A 22350-nucleotide genomic window follows, 5' to 3' on the forward strand; every position below is an offset into this window, starting at 1 on the left:
GGGAGGAAGGGGAGAAACAGCATGGGTTGTGGCAGGATTACTGAACTCCAATGGCAGGAGACCTGGATGAAAGTCCCAGCTTGGCTCCAGCTTGTGTGCTTTGGGGCAGGTCACTTCACCCGTCCAGATCTCAGTTTCTTATCTAGGAGATGCAAAAACTGGGCTGGTACCTCTCTATGGCATCTCCCATGGCTAAAATTTTATCACTCGGTACTCCTCCTCACTCTCATTTCTGTCTGCCTCTCTTCACTGGCTTCTCTTCCTATGTCCAAAAACATGTTGAAAACTTCTTTTTTCCCCTCCTATATCCAGGCCCACTAAACTCCAAGTGCTTTTCTGCTCTATTCAGACTGTTCTCCTAAGTCACTGATGCTTGGTGGCTCGGACCTTTCCCTCAGACCTGATGTGGTGCCAACACAGCGGCCAATTCTGACCAGTCCCTCCACTACTTTTCAGGATCATGTAGCCTTCTGGTTTTCCCTCTTCCTGGACGATGTACCTTTCTTCCTACCTTCTTTGCTGATTTAACTTTCCACCTTTCTTTTGACCTCCACCTAAGGTGAGTCTGTAAAGTTCAATCTTTGGCATCTTGCTCTTCTCTCTTAACACTGTCCCACTCAGGAAGCCCACAGGCTCTACGCAAGGATGACCAAATGATTTGTTTAACCATAACGCAACTGCTCACTAGCAAGTAAGACTCAGACCGGGCCAGTCAGATGCAGCAATTACCAAGGGCCCACTAGGAGCGCTGAGAACATCCGTTAGGTGGGGACTCAATGCCAGCATCCCGGGGCAGAATAGGGAAAGCATGGGTTCATCTTACCTGCCGCTGCTTTAGGAAGTCCAGGGCAATCTGCACGTTCTGCAGCCTGTGAAAACGCATCCTGCCCTTCTCCCGGGGCTGCAAACAAACAAAAAGAGATGTTAATTTTAGCTACACCAATTTACCCATGCAGACCCCAGTCCTTTTTCATTTCAGGGACTAAAAGATCACAAAGAATTCCTCGGGGTGGAACCCAGCCATGGGAGCATTACCCAAAGCACCCCTTAATGGTGGGACCTGTGTGTGTTTCGCCATACTCTCCGAGGCCTCCAAAACACTGCTTACCACTATGCCTCCCGTGAACACAGTGTGCTCTGACTCCTAATGCTGAACCAGTGCCACGGCTTCTCCATAGGTCCTTCTGTAGCCACAGAAGGCAGAACCTGATTCTGAATGTGCAGGTAATGGGAACAAACCCTGGCTCTATGGCTCCTCAAATCATAGTTAAATGCTATTTTAAAGGAAGGTGGGAAGTCCTAATTGCATACTGCACAGTAATAGAACCAACTTTATTAAAAACCTGGCAAAAGAAGCTAGAGGTAGCCAATTTTAAATCATGGCATGAAGAGTTATATATGCTCAATAAACAGGTGAAAAAATTAAAAAATGAGACAGAAATCAGGAAGAAACCTATTTTCCAGGCACAGAGGTGTCCATTTAGGAAAGCCACTTTTACCTTAGTATGAAATACCAAGAGCAATGAAAACCTTGGTGAGGTAGGACTGTTCAACATGATATTCCAAAGAAAGGTATTTTTTGCTAGTCACTTAGTCCCAGATGTCAGACGAGCCACAGGAGAGAAGCTCATCTCCATCCTCTGGTACCTCTGGTGCCCAGTCCACAGCTCAGCTATTAACCATCCAAAAGTGCTTGAAATCCATTTGCCCAGTGAGAACATGCAGGGATGGCTATCTACCTCTGGCACCTTTTCTCCTGCTCATTTTCCAACATTGCTTTTATTTTACTAAAATTGGGCCTGAGACAACACTCTCACTAGATTATATATATATACACACACAATTCATTTATAAATGTCAAAGTGGTACTAATTAAAGGCTGATGAATAATAAGGCAGCTGTGTGGCAGGTGCTTGCAAAGAGGAAACACTGCCCCGGGCTGAACAAAAAGTAACCCAACACATGTAAAGATAAGGGTAGAAGCATCTCTTTGGGAGCCCCCAACACTTCTAAACAACACTCCCACACAGGGATAATCTGCAGAGATGTTGAGGCCTCTCTGGGCAAAAGGATATCTTCTTACATCAAAGGTTTAGGAAAAATCTTTCTAGCAAGAATTCTTTTTCAGTCATTTCAGCTAAACTACCTGTGAACATGGCTTTGAGGATGACAGAGCCTGTGAAACTGAAGAGTCTAAGCCAATGGGCAGGGAGATCGAGGAGGTGGAAAAATGACTTTAAGAAGACCGGAAATAGGGATACTGCCTAACCCCTGTTTCTGAAGAAAGATTATGGGGTATAATTTAGGGCCTGCAAGCAGGAAATGCCCTTCTTACACACTCTTATCTTTACTCCTCGGTACTCCCCACCAAAAATAAATACCCTAAGAGCATGCAAGTTAAAATCACTGTCCTTTACAGCAACTAGAGATATTATTGACCAAGGCAGAGTATCTCCATGCAGTGAGTGGATTGCAAACAACAGGCTGTTTTGAAAACAAATGACATGGTGTGTGGTGAGAACCTGGAGGCTAGAGGTGGAGAGAGAGTGAGAGTTAGTCTGAAGTGTGGAGCCAAGAGCAATTAACTGTCATGCCTTCAACTAAACTTTGCACAGTTCTGCAATCCAGACTCAGACAACACAGCAAGGCCACCAGAAGGCTATGGGTCTCCAGGTCAAAAAGGCACTTGACACCTCCAAACACCATGATTCTTTTAGTGCCAACCACTCTCAGATAAGCAAAACAATCCCCACTCCAGGATCATCTAACAGTGGCAAGAGGCACAATTAGTTTTAACCACTTTCTTTGGGACCCAAATTCCCAGGTGCAGAGGGAAGAAGGTGGTTGGTAACTGAACTACCTGGAGACCTTGAGAACCTCAGACTCTCTGATGGCCCTGCAGTGCCAGCTGGGATCCTGGCATCCCCAGGAGGACCTACTACATCATCATCATCTTCCTCCTCCTGCTCCTCGCTGTTTGTATGGCGCCAGGAGGGCATGCTCACGAGACGGAGGGTCTTCAGCCCTGCTGGCTCCTTTGGCCACCAACCAAGGCAAAGATAGGACAGAGTAACAGGAAATTCACAACACAAAAATGAAAAGCAAATGAATGCAACATTTAAAAAAAAAAAAGGGAAAATAAATATGAAAATACCCTCCCACCTCCCAAAACATGCAAAACCAGATCACACGGTTATACTGAACACTTAGGTTGAAACACATCTTCAGGGAGCCTGCATGGCTCAGTTAAGCATCTGACTCTTGATTTCGTTTCAGGTCATGATCTCAGGGTCCTGGGATCGAGCCCCGTGTCTGGCTCTGCACTCGGCGTGGAGTCTGCTTCTCCCTCTCTCTCCCTCTTCTCTCCCCCCGCTCTCTCCACCCCCATCTCAAATAAATAAAATAAAATCTTGGGAAAAAAAAAAAAGGAAAAAAAGAAACACACCTTCAATTCTCCATGGCCACCCACCCTCTCTTTTTGTGAATCAACTAAAGGAGAAAGAGATTGTGAGAATAAACATGGAAGAGATATTTGGATGGTTCTCAGTGAAAAGATGATACCCTATGAATATCTCCATAAACAATCTGCAGGTTTTCAAAGTTAGGCAAAGAAATTAGATCAGAGTGTTTTCAGGCTGTTTTGTAAGCAATGTCACAGAAAGAATCACTTTCAATATAAAAATCACTACGAGTTCATCAGATATCCCAGCCAAAATGCCCCAAATGTAACTTTGTGAGTGCTAAAGAATAAAGTCCAGCAATGTGAAAGTGACATTTTGATTACTTATGAGATTTATAAATGAAGGCCAGATAAAAACTGGAGTTCACCACTAGCGGCTATGCTAATAAAAAGTGTCTGTCAATTTTTGTCCATTAAAAATTATACAAGTAATTCTTTAAGACAAAAGAGATGTGAAACCAAAACAAAGGGGCCATGGGAAGCCAGGCCCCAATCCTTGAAGAAACTGAATATTACTTAAGGAGTGAAATTTAATGTGCCGAATTCCCTTCTTGAAACCCAGTAAACAATGACTAAGAATTCACCAAGGGCAGTGAGTGGGCTGGACTTCGGTTCTCTCTCCCCAGAGATGTTTCCAGGATTCAGCCCTGGACTTTTCAATGAAAAATATGTTGTCTATGACACTGGAGGCAGAATACAAACTGCACAGGATCCCGTCCTTCCATTAGGCTCAAATATATGAAACAAAGAGCCCACAGGTGGGGTTTTGATCCCTCAAACAAAGCAAGTAGAGGAACTATCATCTGACAAGCCAAGAAGCCCAGGAAGGATTTGCCTTCAGATATGTAGCTGTTTCCCACAAGCAATGGTTAACACATTTGGGAGGAGGCAGGCATATTTAACCATCCAAGGAGCTCAAATGTACTGCATCCAGGGCTGTGCTCAAATATCAACTTCAGTACTTCTCCAAACCTGTGAGACTCAGTGAATCAAAGAAGGAAGAAAATGAGGTGAATTCTAAAAAATAACTCTAAAAGTAACTGAGCTTTTAAATGTAAACTCCAGGGTGCCTGGGTGGCTCAGTCGTTAAGCGTCTGCCTTCGGCTCAGGTCATGATCCCAGGGTCCTGGGATCAAGCCCTGCATTGGGCTCCCTGCATTGGGCTCCCTGCTCGGTGGGAGGCCTGCTTCTCCCTCTCCTACTCCCCCTGCTTGTGTTCCCTCTCTCGCTGTGTCTCTCTCTGTCAAATAAATAAACAAAATCTTAAAAATAAATAAATAAATGTAAACTCCATATCCTTAGCTGAGTACAGAAAATAAAACAATTTCCAGTAGATGGGAAAACAGGAGAGTCTATATAGACTAGAAATAAAACTCTAGAAAAAAAAATACACCTTACTAAAAAACCTTTAAATGTGAATCTACTATTCCTGAAATATTCTACCTACAAATAGATAAAGAACAAGTAAGGAGAAAAAATGCAGGTATGAAAGGAATAAAACTGATACCTGATTCCATCAAGAAATGAGAATATGATACATCAATTCCCATCAAGAAATGAGAATATGATACATCAATTCCCATCAATTCCATCAAGAAATGAGAATATGATACATCAAATTACATCATTTTAAAACTCAGTCTGAGTTAGAAACAAAGTCCACCAAGAATGTCTTCTACTTCTTCCTCCCACATGACCGAGAGCAGGCAGTGGTGGCCAGTCCTGGCACTCAACAAGATGGACTGGTAGGTCACTAACAGGGCTGCATTTGTGAGGCCACTCATGAGAAGAAGGGAGAAGCTCACCAGTTTGATGCCCGAGAGGACCTCCAGCAGAGAGATCAGGTTGTGGCCATCCCGCAGATCTTCATAAAGATCATTGATGTGCTTGCGGACCTGTGCGTGAGAATGAAACAGACTGATTTTTATTTGATCTTGAATTCTTTTATTAGCTACACAAGAATTTCTGGTAATAGGTAAACACAGATTAAAGAATTTGAAACAGGAAACAATAATAAAATTCAGGAATTTTCAGTTTGGATTACAATACATATGAAATAGTAACACTTAAGAGAAATGTATGCGCATTTCAAAAACTGAAGCCGGATCTATTACATACTGTAAACAATGTTCTAGAAAGTCTGGACAAGGAGATGGAGAGTCAATCATCCTGAAACCTCTCAGGAATTATTTTGGACCAAAATGTGATACAATGGCCAATGACAGACAGATGAGTCCAGTCAGAATCAGAAAAGTCTTCCAGGGGCACCTGGCTGGCTCAGCCAAAAGAGCACGTAACTCCTGATCTCAGGGTTGTGAGTTTGAGCCACACACTGGGTGTAGAGATTACTTAAATAAATAAAAACTTAAAAAAAGAAAAGAAAAGCCTTCCAGAGTGCAAAGGAAACAAAAATGCTAGATACCCAGTGTTTCATAGGATGTACCTATATGTTAACTCCTCTCTTACCAAATATTTCTTTTTTTAAAAAAAGATTAATCTACTTAGGGGCTCCTGGACAGCATAGTCAGTTAAGTGTCCAACTCTTGATTTCAGCCCAGGTCGTGATCTCAGGGTCGTGAGATTGAGCCCTGTGTTGGGCTCCACGCTCAGCACGGAGTCTGCTTGAGATTCTCTGCCTCACCCTCTGCCTCTGCCCTTCCCACTCGTGCTTACTCTCTCTCAAAATAAATAAAAAATCTCTGAGGGCAATTTTCCTTGTGGGAAAAAAAAAATCCAATTTTATAACTGAAACTATGGGAAAACATCTCACTTTGGAGAAATATGTGGTTAATGTCAAACACCATGCTGAATGTTGTACACATTACCTCATCTCTCTCTCACATTGATAAGGCAGATAGTACTCCTATTTTACAGATGAGAAAACAAGGTACAGAGAGGTTAAACAACTTGCCCAAGGTCACAAGTGGAAAAACTGGCCTCAGTTTGGGCTTTCTGAATTTAGTCTTTGCCATTAACTACTATGCTTTATAATCAGCCATAGTCACATTTTATTTATTTAATCCAAATAACTGCCCTATGAAGTTTATTTATGTATCCTCAGAAGGAACTAAGGAAACTGAGGCTTTGAGAAGTTCAGGTCACATAACTGCAGGAAGTGGCAGTAGGTTTTCTGGTTTATTCCAAGTCCAGTGACAACTTCACTGAATGACACAACACAGAATCAGAAGACTAGTGGCAAGTATAAGGAAGAAGATTCATTTTCAACATAAATAGTTCCCTAAACAACAATAAAAAGGGCTACTTTCAGAAGTAGTGGGTTTCTAGTCACTGAATTTTTCAAGCAGAGACCAGGATACTAGGATTTCCACATTTGAGTGGAAAACTGTACTGTAGTCATTTCCAATTATAATTTTCTAGCATTCTAAACAGAATGAGAGTCAGAAAAGATCATGGCTATGGGGCGCCTGACTGGCTCAGTGGGTAGAGCATGCGACTCTTGATCTTGGGGTAGTGAGTTTGAGCCCCACCTTGAATGCAGAGATTACATTTAAGAAAAAAGGATAAAGGGGAGAAATAGCTGGTGAGGCTTCCTGGAAGAGAAAGAACTGGAAAGATGGGGGGCGGTTAAGATTTTATTTATTTATTTTAGAGAGAGAGAGTGTGAGTGTCAGGGAGGGGCAGAGGGAGAAGGAGAGAATCTCAAGCAGACTCCGTGCTGAGTGCAGAGCCTGATGCAGGGCTCAATCTCACGACCCTGAGATCAAGACCTGAGCCGAAATCATGAGTTGGATGCTTAACCAACTGAGCCACTCAGGTACCCCTGGAAGGATTAGAAAATGTTTTGACAGAAAGACAGACGATGGTAAAACCACAGAAGACAAGGTACAGAGGTAGAAACAGGCAAGGTATGAATGTCTGTACCTGTGTGAGTGAAGGATTAAGAAGGTGATGGGTAGATTACCCAGTTAAAGAAAATGGTTCATGATGAATTGGGTAATAGCTTTCAAACACTGAAGGAATATTTCTTCAGTTTTTGTGCTATTCACAATATGAATATAGATATAACACACTTTTTATTTTAATCAGCAATATTGACATTTTCTCCACCACTTTAAGTCTAGACAAAATAACACATCTAGCTCAGACTTGTAGCATTTGTTGATTTCCGTAGTTTAAATACTCCTACCATGACCAATTTCCAGCCACTAATATATCACTAAAGGCAATGTTGGGACGAAATGTACAACAACACACCATTATAGACTTTTCCATCAGAGATACAAGAGACACAATTAACCTCAAGAGCATAGACTATATTAACACGTAGTAAAATAATTATGAGGTGATGTGTTTTGAGTATTTATTACCTTTATTTTAAATATAATTTATTTAATTGTAAGTTTATATAATTTCATTTTCATAATGGCTGTGCATAGCAACCAGCTCACAAAATTAGTATTCAGCTCTTGTGAGCCCATGTAAGCTGGCTCCAAGATTTCAAGACCTCTCCATCAAGTGGGTCCAAAGTTTCAAGCTTGCACAACCACAATGTACCACTAACAGAAATAAGCAGGTCGTGAGGGTTGGGAAGAGAGTGGATTTGGAAAGTTCAATTTTGTTTTTTTTAATTTAATTTTTTTAAGATTTTATTAATTTAAGTAATCTCCACACCCAACATGGGGCTTGAACTCACAACCCCAAAATCAACAGCTGTACACTCCACCGACTGAGCCAGCCAGTGCCCTGAAAAGTTCAATTTTAAATATGTTGAATTTAAAAGAGTAGCAAAGGAGCTACAAATGGTAATGTTCTGGGAGCAGCTGAAAATACCAGAATTCAATTTGGGTCAGCTGAGAACTTAAGTTTAGAAGTCATATGCATAGAGGTGCTAGCTAAAGAAATGGGAAATGTTGGCCTTTCTGGGTTAGGGGCAAGAAAGAAGAGCAGAGTGCTGAGGACTGAGCCTGTGGGAATAGTCAAAATTAGAAAGCAGGAGATGGAAAAGCAATCAACAAAGGACAGGGGGTGGAAAAAGGCAGAGAAAGAGGAAGAAAAAAAAAACACATAAGAAAGCGTAATCAAGGAGGGAGGGGTTGGATGATCACCAGTATCAAATGCTCCAGGACAAGCACGAAGACCAAGACAGGGTTTCTGTTAGTCTTACAAATAATGGTGTTTTTTGTGAGATTCATTTTCTAGAGAGTGGTGGAATAGAAGATTATAAATGAATTGTAGTTTAAAAAAATATACAGAATATATTAAATACTTCATATTAAGTTATAAAGAGAAGTGACAACAATGAGGGACCTATTTTTGATAGATAAGACCTGAGCATAGGGCATTCAAATCAGGAATGGGCACTGAATAATTATTTAAATAAATTATAATAGAAACGAGGACCAAGTAAGATCATATTAGCAACAGAACACTAAATACCACAGAGTACTGAAAAGAAAAAGTGGTACTTTGAAATATAAAGTTAATTTCACATCAAGGACTCAACATCTCCTTCTAAAAATTCCAGTTATGTTTTATACCTGCAAACAGCAAAATTCAACCACCTTATAAGAAACTTAGCTGAGACTAATTTATTATGTCTCTCAGTCTTTCCCTGATTATACTGACTAAATAACTATGAAAAACTGTAAAAGAGAGATATGGACAGAGGTAATGGGGGAAGAGAGGGGAGCATTTTTTCCCTGATTTTTCAGTAACAGAGAACAATAGTTTATTTCGGGAGCATACTGGACACAGCAGGATAAAGTATTAGCTAACACTTACTAGTGCTTCTATGTCAGAAAATGTTCAGATACAGAGATGGGATTTGTGGGGCTCAATTCAGATCCCGAGATCACACAGTAAATGGCCAGTCCAATAAAATCCAGGTCTGCCCCATTCCAAAGTCTTTATCTCTTCCTCAAACACTAAGTGGCCTCTAAAATTTTCCACAAATCTCTTAAGAAAAAGTCCAGTAGCAAAAAAAAAAAAAGTCTAATAGCTAACAGTGCTGTATGATATATATGAAATCCTAAGAGTTGTCATCACAAGGAAAAAAACACTTTTCTTTTTTTGCTCTTTTTATTGTATTCATATGACACAATGGATGCTAACTAAACTTACTGCTAATCATTTCATAATATATGTAACTCAAACCAATACACTGTACACATTACACTCATACAGTGATAGATGTCATTTCTGTCTCAATAAAACTGGAAAAGGGTAAGGAAAGGAAAGACAAGAAAAAGTCCAGTGGACCAAGCATCAGATGTTTTAGAGGCAGCCTGGGGAAAGCCAAGACTGGTCAAGAATCATCAATATGTATGTTTCTCTCCAACAAATACCCATGCTATTCTGTCAACAAAATATGAGTGAATAACTTCAATGACCTCGGTCTTTGCCTGTTTGCACTCCCTGTGAAAATCACTGTCAACATTAGTGAATGTCTCTAAAGAATATATGCAAATGGCTAACAAATTCAGGAAAAGATGCTCAATATCATTAGCCATGCAGAAAATGTAAATCAAAACCACAGGAAGATACCACGCCCCACCCAACAGGAGGACTATGATCAAAAAGATTGTAACTGTTGATGAGGATGTAGAGAAACTGGAACCCTCATACATTGCCGGCAGGAATGTAAAATGGCGTGGCTGCTTTGGAAAACAGTCTGACAGTTCCTCAAAAGACTGAACACAAGTTACCATATGACACATTGATTCCACTCCCAGGTATATACACAAGAGAACTGAAAATATATGTCCAGGAAAAAAAACATGTACATGAATGAATGTTCATAGCATTTATTATTCATAATTGCCAAAAAGTGAAAATAACCCAAATGTCTATCAATTGATAAATGGATAAACAAAATGTGGGACATCCATACAATGGAATATTATTTGGCAATTAAATACTGATACATGCTATAATGTGCATGAATTCTAAAAACATTACGCTAAGTAAAAGAAGCCAGTTACAAAGAAAAGGACCACATATTGTATGATTCCATTTATAAAAGATATTTAGACTAGGCAAATCTATAGAGTCAGAAAGTAGATTTGTGGTTGTCTGGGGCTGGAGGAAGGTATGGGGGGGTTGGGGAGATGACTGAAAGGTACAGGGTTTCTTTTGGGGATGATGACAATGTTACAGAATGGATTATGGTGATGGTTGCACAACTCTTATATACTATAAGTCACTGAACTATGTATGATTTAAATGGGTAAATTGTAGGATATGTGAATTAAATCTCAAAAAACCTATTTTTTAAAAGTTAACAAATGACTAAATTTTGAGGGATCAAGTCCACCCAGGCTAATCCTCCCCAATTCCTGTGCATTAATAAGCCAAGGAAAGCTCTGCTCTCCCAGTTCTTTAAAGATTAATTTGCACTTATGGGCGCCTGCCTGGCTCAGTGTAGAGCATGTGACTCTTGATCTCGAGGTCGTGAGTTCAAGCCCCATGTTGGGTGAAAAAGGATTAATGTGAAGTTATAGAAAAACAAACAGCTTCTCCCCGCTTCTGAGTGGCTTTCGTGAAGGGAATAAATTGCACTTAAGTACTTGGAATCAGAATCTGGCCCAAAGGGACTTTAACACTCTCAGCTGGCAGATGAGAAAAGCCTTGCCTGGAGAAGGTAAGTAACCTGTGTAAGATCACTGAGCTGGGAAGTGTCCCATCACCATCTCCTGACTCCAAGTTTAGTGCACTTTCCCTTCACAAGGCTTCCATGATGCCTGAAGGGTAGAAAGGACATATTAAGTCCATCCTCCCCCTTCTCCAAAAAGAACCAAGGACTGTCACGTGGTATTCTTTGACACCTGCAGCAAACCTCATCAAGAAAAGCTTTCCTCTAAGACTTAAAAGAAACACAAGCAGCTCAATTTCCTTGACTCAAACTATGTTGAAGAGCGGTAAACAGGTCAGAGGAGAAAGTTTTAAAGAGAAGAGTATGTTATTTATTCTCATCTACATTTATAAAAGGTACAGGGTAAGCGAGAGTGAGCCTGGTAACTTTAAATGGATTTGTGAATTTGTAGATTTCTAAACTGTAAGAGGGGAATTCCATACTGATTCAATGGCCAAATTTATCCTCAAGGAAAAGCCTAAAGCTAATGCTAAAAATACTAATGCTAAAAAAAATGCTTAAAAAGCCTAATGCTAATGCTAAAAAACAGATTACAGTTGTCCCAGACTTTTTGCCTGTCAAAGAACGCTGCTCAAATGCAGGGAATGAGTAGAGGCTGGAAACCTGCTGGGGTGAGTAGAGGGAGAGGGGGAGTGAGGCTCTTTGCTGTTAAGAATTCTATTGTCCTTCTGTTGGGAGAATTCCTTAAGTTTTGAGGAATCTAACAATGCACCACACCTGATTCACAAAGGGTCTCTGAAGATAAGAGGATGATTCTAAAATCCACATGGGGTAGCTTTACATAACAGGCAGGTAAGGCGCTTAGGTGTAGAGAATAGAAAATCCAATCCAAATGTAGGCCCAAAACGTTCAGTGGGGGTTGAGAGGTGTTTGGAGTGAATCAGGTCCTGAAAACGCAGGTCCAGGTGGGAGATGGTCACAAACAACCACCATGTGGCCACACCTGCACAACAAAGGCAACACTTCTCCCCTCTGTGTCTAAACAGCACTACTCTATCAATCCTTAAATGAACTCCACGGCCAGTCTCCTACTGACCTTTCGCACAGATGCGAATAAGCAAAAAGGCATGTGAAAGTACATGCGGTGCTTCGGTGAGCTGTCTCACGGCTACGGCAGAACAGAAGTGCCCAGAATCACTACAGCTATCTACCACCTCGTGTCCAACTAGAGAGCCTCACACAGAAAAGCTGAGAAGGTCTGGAGTAAAAATTTGGAGTTGGAAAACTTTTGCTGGTATACCTGGAATTCTTAACTGAAATTCCAGGAAGGCCAGTAGCTTCTAGATTGCATACATGAATAAAAAGGGAAAGAACTGGGGCAGCTGGGTGGCTCAGTAGTTAAGCGTCTGCCTTCGGCTCAGTTCCTGATCCTAGGGTCCTGGGATCGAGCCCCGCATCGGGCTCCCTGCTCAGCAGGAAGTCTGCTTCTCCCTCTCCCACTCCCCCCTGCTTGTGTTCCTCTCTCTCTGTGTCTCTCTCTGTCAAATAAATAAAATCTTGAAAAAAAAAAGGGGGGGGGAGAACTGTCCCATCTGCTAGACTAAATATTGGTCTCTCCTTTCTACCTGTAACTTCTGAAGTCAACAAGAACTGATCAGAGAAAGCATTGCTCCTCCTTAGGAACTCATGCGCTCAGTTCCCTCATCCTTTCTGGGAGTTCTCTCTGGGGGCATAAACTTTATCAGCTACCAGGACCTAGAGACACAGTATAAATAATTTAAATAAAACCTCATTTAAAACTAGATTTTTTGGGGTGCCTGGCTGGCTTAGTCAGTAGAGCACGCTACCCTTGATCTTGTGGTTGTGAGTTGGAGCCCCACATAGGGCATGGAGCCAACTTAAAAAAAATTTTTTTAATAATAAAACTCTAGATTTTTCTTTTCTTTTTTTTTTTTACATTTTATTTAAAAATTTTTTTAAACAATCTCTATACCCAACGTGGGGCTCAAACCCACAACCCCGAGATCAAGAGTCACATGTTCCACTGACTGAGCCAGCCAGGTGCCCCTCTAGATTTTTCTTTTTGACGGTTCTAGCATATGCCCAGAACACTTCTGTTTGGAGGCTTGCATTCTAAATTAGGTTATTTATATATTACAGATGTCAACAGCCTTAACAAACCTCTTTTAAGATTGGACCAGCAGTGTTCTCGATTAATAAAGAGGAATTAATTTGCTTATTCCACAACAAACTGTTTCCCATAGAGATAGCTGGGGATCCAAGAGATCCTAGGTCAACTCAATCCAGAACTTGAGAGGCTTGGTTGCTTTGATCTTACAACCATCTACTTGCCAACAGCCACATTAATCTGGGTGTACCTGGGGAGCATGGCAAGGGATGCCTGAATTATAAAAAACAGATCTGAGTCCATATTTCTCAGCCCAAAGTTCAAAGAATGCCAGCATGGAGCAATGATTCTGATTAGCAGTGAATCCCTCTCTCTGAAATATCCCAAGATGAGAAAATGTCGTTGGAACTATAAGGCTGGGGGTCCGAGAAGAGAGAGAAAATAGCCAGGGACTGAAGTAAAGCTCTGGCTGGCCTCCAGTCTCTAACAATGCCCTGTTGTGTTCATCTCCTCGTTTCTCCCTCCCTGGGCCTCCTGTCATCACACAGCACTGAGGCAGAGGTCCAACCGGCAACAGCAGAGAGCCAGGGCATTTGTGTTCAACTACAAAGTTTAGGGGGCAAGCCTGAGTCAGTATAAATTCAGTTCTTCCAATTGTTAGAGAGGAGGCACAAAAGAATATGTTGGGGGCATCTTTAGTAGAAAGAACAGGTAATTTGAGTCATAAGACTCATGAGTGGTCCCTCATTCCCTCCTTCACTCGCTGTATGGTCTTGGGAAGGTCACTTTACCCCTTCTAATTCTCACTTTCCTTAGTTGGGAAAACTGAGAGGATGAAATACCTTTACCGCCTTCAGAGTTATCATAAGAATCAAGCCAGACAGAAATGTGCTTTGTAAGCTATAAAACACTATTAAAATATTATTTACTCAAGGCAACAAATCCTGGATATTTCTCATATCTGTGGTGCAGTATGTGGTAGAGAAAGTAGTACAATACAGTCCGAGCCCTCCGCGAGCACACTGATAGGGGAGACCAATGCGCGAACACACAAGGCGTCACTTCAAAGTGGCGTGGAAGAGAGAGCTGAGATTAATTTAGTCTCAGGACTGGAGGTCAGATTCTCAGGAAGGTGATATTGGACGTGGGCCTTGAAGGGTAAGTGGGTGATGGCCAGGCAGAGGAGATTGGGACGTGCATTCTAGGTAGAGCGATAAATAAGCAAAGAGGTGTGGAAGCACACAGTGTTTAAGGAGTGGTGACTTATCTCATGTGGCCACAGCACAGGCTACACAGGGGACAATGCCTGCAAATGAAGCTGGGCAGCTTGGAACCAGGTTGTCAAGGACTCTGCATCATGACCAAGTTCTGCATCAGCAAACTGGAGGCAAATGGTACATCTTGAAGGAATTAGAGGAAAATAGCAGTTTTCTTTCTGTCTCTCTTCCTTTCTCTTTATCCTGACACTAACAAAATAAGACACAATATCTGCCTTCAAGCTCAAATCAACAGAAAGATATAGAATGTATACATGTGCTGTAACAGAAGTACGTAAGGAATACGGTGAGGGCACAAAGGGTAGTCAATTCCATATGGGAGATTCAGGAAAATATCTGTTGAGATGGTGTTAAATTGGTGTTTGCAGGCAGAACAGAGATTGGAGAAGGCTCCACTTGAGCAAGGATACAGTCGTAAAATGGCATGCACATGGTTCAGCAAGTGCCTGAGGTATAAAGGAATTCAACACTACGAGCCTGGAAAGGCAGGGATAAGGTGGGCCATTACTGCAGATGTTAAGAGCACAAGTTTTAGGTTGACTTTAGGTTGCCTGAATTCTAAAATTTCAGTTCTGCCTCTTTATAGTGGCATGACCTTGAACAAGTAAACTTCTCTAAAGTTCATTTTCCTCATTGATGAAATGGGAAAATTGAAAGAGTCTACAGCATAAGTTCACTGAGGAGTAAAGAAGCTAATCTACCTAGAGAATTTAGTCCAGAATGTCAGCTTTACGGTAAGCACCCAATAAACTATTACTACTATTTGCGTTATCAGTGTTGCTACAGAAAACCTTACTAGGAACTATTACAGTGACCAAGGCAAGCTGAAAAGGCCTTGGACTAGGCAGGCGTCATGGGGATAGAGAAGAGAAGTCAGGTGCAAGCATCTTTCTGAATTGGAAGTGATTGATTGGAGCTGGTGACAAGGGACATGATGGGCAGACTGAAAATAGTTCTAGATTCCTAATTTGGATAGCTAAGTACATGAATGAAAATATTTAGCAATTTGGGATGTGTTGAATACGGGATATGTCTGGGTGACATCCAGGTGAACATGCCCAGTACACTGTCTTTGGCTTAGGAAAGAATATAGGACATGGCTCTATTGTTACGTCCTTATCCAGATCTTGTACTTTGAAAACTGTCCTCACCTGAAGTCCCCATTAAATAGTGGCCCTCAGGAGCCATGCTGATTTATGTAACCATCTCCCTTGCCATAGATTACTGAGCTATAGATGGACATCTGACCCATGGAGGAAAAAAACATCCCAGCCAATCAGATTTTCTGTGTTTGGTGTCTTCAGAATTATGTAACCACAAATTACATCACCATTTGAGAGACAGCCGCCATAGCTTTCACACAAGCAATGGCAGAAGCAATGAATGTAGGAGACATATGGAAAGAAATAAAAACAAGAGAACACAAAGGCCTCAATAAAAAGAGGGAGTAACAGCCTGATAATGTTTAGTTTTCATAAAGCCTTGCTGCATCCAGACACCAGATTTGAGATCACCTCGTATCCTTTTTCTACTTGGGCTTCCTTGCATTCCACATCACCAGTGATCCCTGTGACTAACACATGAGACTGCCCAAAAAGAGTACAGAGAACAAAACAAGAAAATGGGTAAGGTTAGGACCCCGGGGACCAGCAACATGGAGGAGTTGGAGAAAGAAAAAGGCATTCATAGAGGATAATTCAGGAAAAAGCAGTGTGTTAGAAGCCAACGTTAAGAGTCGGTTTTAAGGAATAAGTTAGTCAACAGTATCAGATGCTGTAGAGAAATCAAGTAAGAGGAAGATAAAATCAGGCTACTGGATATAGCAATTAAGAGGTCACTGATGACCTTTCCCAGAGCAGTAATCAATATAACTCAAAATTATGTGAATTGAGTAATTATTATATACTATTCAAAAACGTTTTCAAATCTGGACTTCACATTAGTCATACTGCTTATCCCTAGGTGGGCTTTTAACATGCCTCTGCCTTGGTTTCTCCTCTACTTAAAAACAATAATAAAATCTCCCCCAGTCCTAGCTGTTCTGGAGTGTTCTGCATCCTAAACTGCATGGTGGTTATAATGTATATATACACACATGCAAAAATTGCTTAAACTAAACATTTAAGATTTGTGCACTTAGAAAGAAAGAGAACAAAAACCCCTTTGCCCCATCCTTACACAGTAATAAGATCTGGAAATAAAAATAAAGAAGGGAGCTTATAAAATAATTTGTAAAGCTAGGAACAAAGTGTTCTTTGAATCCAGGAATCACCCCCTGGTATCCTCAACCTCAACATTCTGAGGTAATGGCATTTATTACTATCCTCTCCAAGAAACTGATCAGTACAAGTTTCCACACTGTTATGACTATGTTCGTTATTTTTAAAAAGTCACATGTGTATCTCCACCGAGCACATGACAAGCAATCTGAACTATCCACGAGAAGGGACTGACAGATCCAGCTAAGAGCAGCCAGAGGTGCTAGGGCAGCATCTCCGAAGGAGACCTACCTTCATCAGGTGCTTGTTGACCCACTTGGTGAACGTCTTCTTCTGAACACGGTCCCGTTCATCTGTAAAGGAAACACAGAGAAGGCATTGGCTTAGCATGGCGCGGATAAGTTGCCCTACCCCTGCTTCATCCACACCCCAGCTTCTCCGCGGACAGTGGAGATAGTTTCCACAGACCTAAGAAGTGTCTTCTTGTTTGGAAGATTTGGCCTGTCTGAACTTCCTCTTCTTCTTTTTTTTGTTTTTTTTTTTTTAAGATTTTTTTTATTTATCTATTTGACAGAGAGACCCAGCGAGAGAGAGAACACAAGCAGGGGGGAGTGGGAGAGGGAGAAGCAGGCTTCCCGCTGAGCAGGGAGCCCGATGCGGGGCTCGATCCCAGAACCCTGGGATCATGACCTGAGCCGAAGGCAGACGCTTAATGACTGAGCCACCCAGGTGCCCCTGAACTTCCTCTTCTGTCCTGACCATCTTGCCACTTTATAGATTAGACAGAATCATATGCCTCAAAACCATGTCATGGCAAAGTCTCCTTAGCATAATAATCTGGGGAGTGAGCGAGTCTCTGCTTCCCCCAAAGCAACCTCCAAGAAGCCAAAGCTGTGAACACCACCTGCAGAAGAGGTCGAGTGGCCTTGGCATTTGGGCCACTCGTACTGCAATGGTTCCATCTCCCTCTTCACATATGGATCTGCCAGACCAGTGCTCTGTTCCCACCCTCTCCTGCCCCGGTTTCTACCCCTAGCTCCCGTTTCCTCAGCAGCCATTACCAACCAGGCAACCCCGGAAACTTGCTCAGTTTACCTGCACTACACATCTCCCCCACCTCTTCCTTCTCCCAAGTCTTACAGAGCCACTCCTTTGTAGGCACTCTCTCCTTCATTCTCAGTTTTGTGCACCTCATTCACAAAAACATGACTGCCAATACTTGGCAATCACTGCTCCAGAGGCCCAGTCCTGCAGAGGACTCCCTTTCTCCCACATCTGCCAATTCCCCAGAGCACTTCAGACCACTGATCCATCAGCCTTGCTCCTTTTCTTCTATTTGAAGGCTATGCCATGCCCCTATTTTATTCAAATCATGCTCGCTGTCATCGACCGCTCCCCGCTGCCTGCTCCCCTCCACATGACAAATCTACCTTAAACTCCGAACAACTTAGTTCACATTTACTACCTCCACATGCATCCTCTGGCATCATCCTTGACTTACTTCATCTCCAGTTCATATCCAGCCACCACACTGTCACACTGCATTCCTGCTCCAAACACATCTCCTTAGCAGTCATCCTAATCATTCCCAAACTTTATCACTCCATTCTTATTTTATCCCTTTTATTAAGAGAATCTAAGCTTATCCTGGTCTATGCTAGACAACACAGTTAAGCAATTAAAGCTGCCATCACTAATCCCCCAGGAACTGTCACCTGCCTAACCTTCTACCACTAAGTTCACCATGACAATCTAAGAACCTGAATTACCACCATTGCTTGACTCTTCCATTATTTCTCCAAGTCAGAGAGCATTTCAGAAGAAAGTGGCAGAATTAAAGAACTCTGGTTCACTAGTATTCAGCACAAACATCAGTGAGGTCTTCCCTCCCTACAGCCCAGTTACTCCCTTCTAACTGACTGCCTAGTAAGAGCCACATAGCTACCGTTCTGAACAATGCTGACACTCTCTCTCCACTTCCAGGTGAATGCACTACCTACTCACATTTCTGAGTTTACAGCCATTCAGTATTACCTCATCCCTGTCTTTGCTCTTTTTTTTTTTTAAAAGGTTTTTATTTATTTGACAGAGAGAGGCACAGCGAGAGAGGGAACACAAGCAGGGAGAGTGGGAGAGGGAGAAGCAGGCTCCACGCCGAGCAGGGAGCCCGATGCGGGGCTCGATCCCAGGACCCTGGGACCATGACCTGAGCCGAAGGCAGACGCTTAATGACTGAGCCACCCAGGTGCCCCCCTGTCTTTGCTCTTAACTTCACATCCTTCTTTTCAGCCTTGAATCTTTTCCTGCTTTGCAAGGAACAGTGATCTCTTCCTATTATATACCACAGAACTTGAGAATTAGAATTAGTTATCTAGTCTTATTCCCTGCTGAAACATGATTCCCTTCAATAACAAAGAATCATCTGTTCAGGGTTGAAAGGTCTGCCCAAATCCTGCATAACTATATAATATTCCTGATACTTAAAACTCAATAGAGAATTCACTACCTCCTACGGCAATATATAAATTTAATAGTTCTATAAATATGTCATCATTTGCTTCCTTATAAATTCTCCCTACTGGCTCTCATTTGGAACTTTTAGAATTTTTTTTTAAGTGTAGGCTACTTTTCACTTTTTTTTTTTTTTTAGATTTTATTTATTTGAGAGAGAGAGAGCAAGAGTGGGGTGAGGGGCAGAGGGAGAAGACTTCCTGCTGCACAGTGAGACTGATGTGGGGCTGGAGCCCTATGTGGGGCTGGATCCCAGAATCATGGCCCCAGCCAAAGGCAGACGCTTAATGCACTGGGCCACCCAGGCACCCCAGGCTACCTTTCACTTAATAGAGCCCTGCAAGTATTCGAAGCGGGATTTTTATTAGATTTGACCACTATCGTTCATTCCACCATATTTTGATCTTCAATTATCCAACAATTATCCAACATCTTCATTATCCTTTCCAAGCCTGTGTCATCTACAGACTGAATGAGAATGTCACTAACACTGCTCACACTATTTTCTCTTCACGGCATGCGACTCTCTCCCTCCCTACCTCTCCAAACAGTACCCTTTTTTAAAAAAGATTTTATTTATGTGTTTATTTGAATGTAGTCCCCGATGCTGGGCCTGATCCCACAACCCCAAGATCATGATCTGAACCAAAATCAGGAGTTGGATGATCAACTGACTGAGCCACCCAGGCACCCCAAATACTGTTTACTCTTTAAAATCTAGCTCACTCATTCACTCATTTCTTTGAATACATCTTTATTAAGGACCTACATGCTTGGAAGAGCCTGTCTTTGACTCTAACAATAGATACCAAAGTCACTCCCCAGCTCATGCTCTCTCTTGCTCTCTCTCAAATAAATAAATAAAATCTTTAAAAAGAAAAAATAGATACCAAAGTCATAGTCCCTATCTTTAAAAGAGATGACAGTCGGGGCACCTGGCTGGCTCAGTTGGTGGAGCATGCAACTCCTGATCTTGGGGTCATGTGTTAAAGTCCCACGTTGGGTGTGGAGCCTACTTTTAAAAAATAATAAAATAGATGACAGTCTAGCAGAAAAAAGAATTAACTTCCATGCAGTTTGATATGTGCTATAAACAAAGCTAAGCACAGAGTGCTCAAGAACAGAAGAAAAATGGTTAAGCTACCTCAACAGGAGAGGGAAACATGGGCAGTTAGTGAAAGGTTCCAGAGGAATGAGTCCAATTAAACCTTAAAAGATGAGTAGAAGTTAGCCAAGAATTTAAAGGGAAGGGACAAAGCTACTACATGCAAATTTCACCTAATGCAAATTCATGGAGACAACCAGGAGCTTATGTTCACAGAAGTGCACAGAATCAAGGATGGTTGAAAGACAGGATGTGTATTAGGTAGTGGAGAGACTTAAAACTAGATAGGATGGCATGGGCCAAATCATGACCTTTCTTACAAGCTAATGAGTAAACTTTACCACTAAGAAATTGGTAGGAGAAGGTGAAGGAAAGCGTCAAAAGATTTTAAATAGGAGATGACACGATCAGATGTGTGCTTGAGAAAAATTACTCTGGCAGCCTTTCCTGACAACTCCAGGTCTCAACAGTCTCTTTGTCCTACAAATTTTTATGGTACTTACTATGCTAATCACTCAATCAGCACTTATATAGTTATACAGAGAGTCCTGAACTTTTAATATGCTTATTCTTACAGCACCAGTGAGATCACTAACTCCTTAAGGAAAGAGATCATGCTTTACTTTTTGTATCTCCCAAAGCTGCTAACAGCTACAGCTCTGCAGGATATGACCTAAAACAAAAACTTCTTGACTGGCCAATATATGATTAGAAGACTGGCTAATGAAACACACAGAATGAAATCAGAGTCGAGTTACCTACGGAAAAACAGTCCAGTATGTAAGAAACCCCAACACCCCAATAAGTGTCTCTTGTGTGCTGAAACATGCAGCCGTGATGGGAAAACAAAATTAAAGCCAACTAAAAGTTCTGCCCCCTTACATTTCACCACCACCAGACCCATTCTGCCTCACTACATTAATACCTTCATAACCAAGATTGACTATTTCCAGTTTTACAAAATTCTCACTCTGGAGACACAAGTTCTCCTTGTTATTTTTCTTTTCAGAATTTATTATAAAAGCTATATGTGTTTACCATGACAGGTTAAATAATACATAGATGGAAAAAGTTAACAAATTTCCTTTTTTTTTTTTTTAAGATTTTATTATTTATTTGTCAGAGAGAGACACAGCGAGAGAGGGAACACAGCAGGGGGAGTGGGAAAGGGAGAAGCAGGCTTCCCACAGAGCAGGGAGCCCGATGCAGGACTCGATCCCAGGACCCTGGGATCATGACCTGAGCCGAAGGCAGACGCTTAACCACTGAGCCACCCAGGCACCCCAACAAATTTCCTTTTAAACTAATCAATATTTTAAAGAAGGAGCAGGGGGTACCTGGGTGGCTCAGTCAGTTAAGCATCTGACTCTTGATCTCAGTTCAGGTCTTGATCTCAGGGTTGTGAGTTCGAGCCCTGTGCTGGTGCCATATATATATAGGTATATATATATATACACACACACACACACATATATATACACACATTTACATATATATACATATACATATATACATATATATATACAAAAGAAGAGGCGGAATTCATGGGATTTCTTTTTAGTCCACTGCCTCTTTTATTTTAGACCTGAAGATGCGAAGGGCACGATGGACGCTAGTCCATCTTACTGTTTCCGATAGCTAAAAAACGGGCTTTCAGTTCAGCAGCAAGAGGTCAAGGTACTTATTCGGAGCATAATTACTAAGGGAAACACGATTACAAGCTCTTCTCAATACCAGCTAGCCTGCTTTAGAGCTGAGCCGTAAGTTCCTCAGAAAAGGGTTTTATGGAACAACTGTGCCCCCAAAGCTGAAGGATTCTTTTTTAGGATCCTGTGTTGCAGACCCATCAAGTACATGCAAGTTCTTCCCTGATTTAAGCTTTAAGACACGAGGATAGATACTGCAGTGCCTGGGGTTTGAGATCATAATATTTTAGCAAGGAAATTCATTACAGAAGCCAAAGAACAACCAACTATTAAACTTTCAGAATGCTCCAAACAGCTCAGACTTTCAAACTTTTTAAAGTTTTAGGTTTGGCCCCCTACACATGAATCCCTAATTTAATTCCAGGCCCAGCAAAGATCATTTTACCTAACAC

At 41.7% G+C, this 22350-nt stretch overlaps 1 protein-coding gene across 10 annotated transcripts in view; it reads right to left on the reverse strand.

The window, feature by feature from the left end:
- MACF1 (microtubule actin crosslinking factor 1) overlaps nt 1–22350 on the reverse strand; it is a 229394-nt gene that overhangs the window by 189254 nt on the left and 17790 nt on the right. For all 10 annotated transcript variants that reach the window (XM_088022487.1, XM_088022489.1, XM_088022488.1 and 7 more), the window contains exons 2-4: nt 16928–16989; nt 5266–5355; nt 824–901 (exon numbers count right to left, since the gene is read on the reverse strand). In XM_088022487.1, coding sequence (XP_087878613.1) covers nt 824–901; nt 5266–5355; nt 16928–16989 — 230 coding nt within the window. The remainder of the gene's footprint in view (nt 1–823; nt 902–5265; nt 5356–16927; nt 16990–22350) is intronic.

This window comes from Eumetopias jubatus, unplaced genomic scaffold (genome assembly GCF_037043125.1).
Source record: "Eumetopias jubatus isolate StellerSeaLion01/CBP00866 unplaced genomic scaffold, mEumJub1_p1.0 scaffold_4, whole genome shotgun sequence".
Taxonomy (NCBI): Eukaryota; Metazoa; Chordata; class Mammalia; order Carnivora; family Otariidae; genus Eumetopias; species Eumetopias jubatus.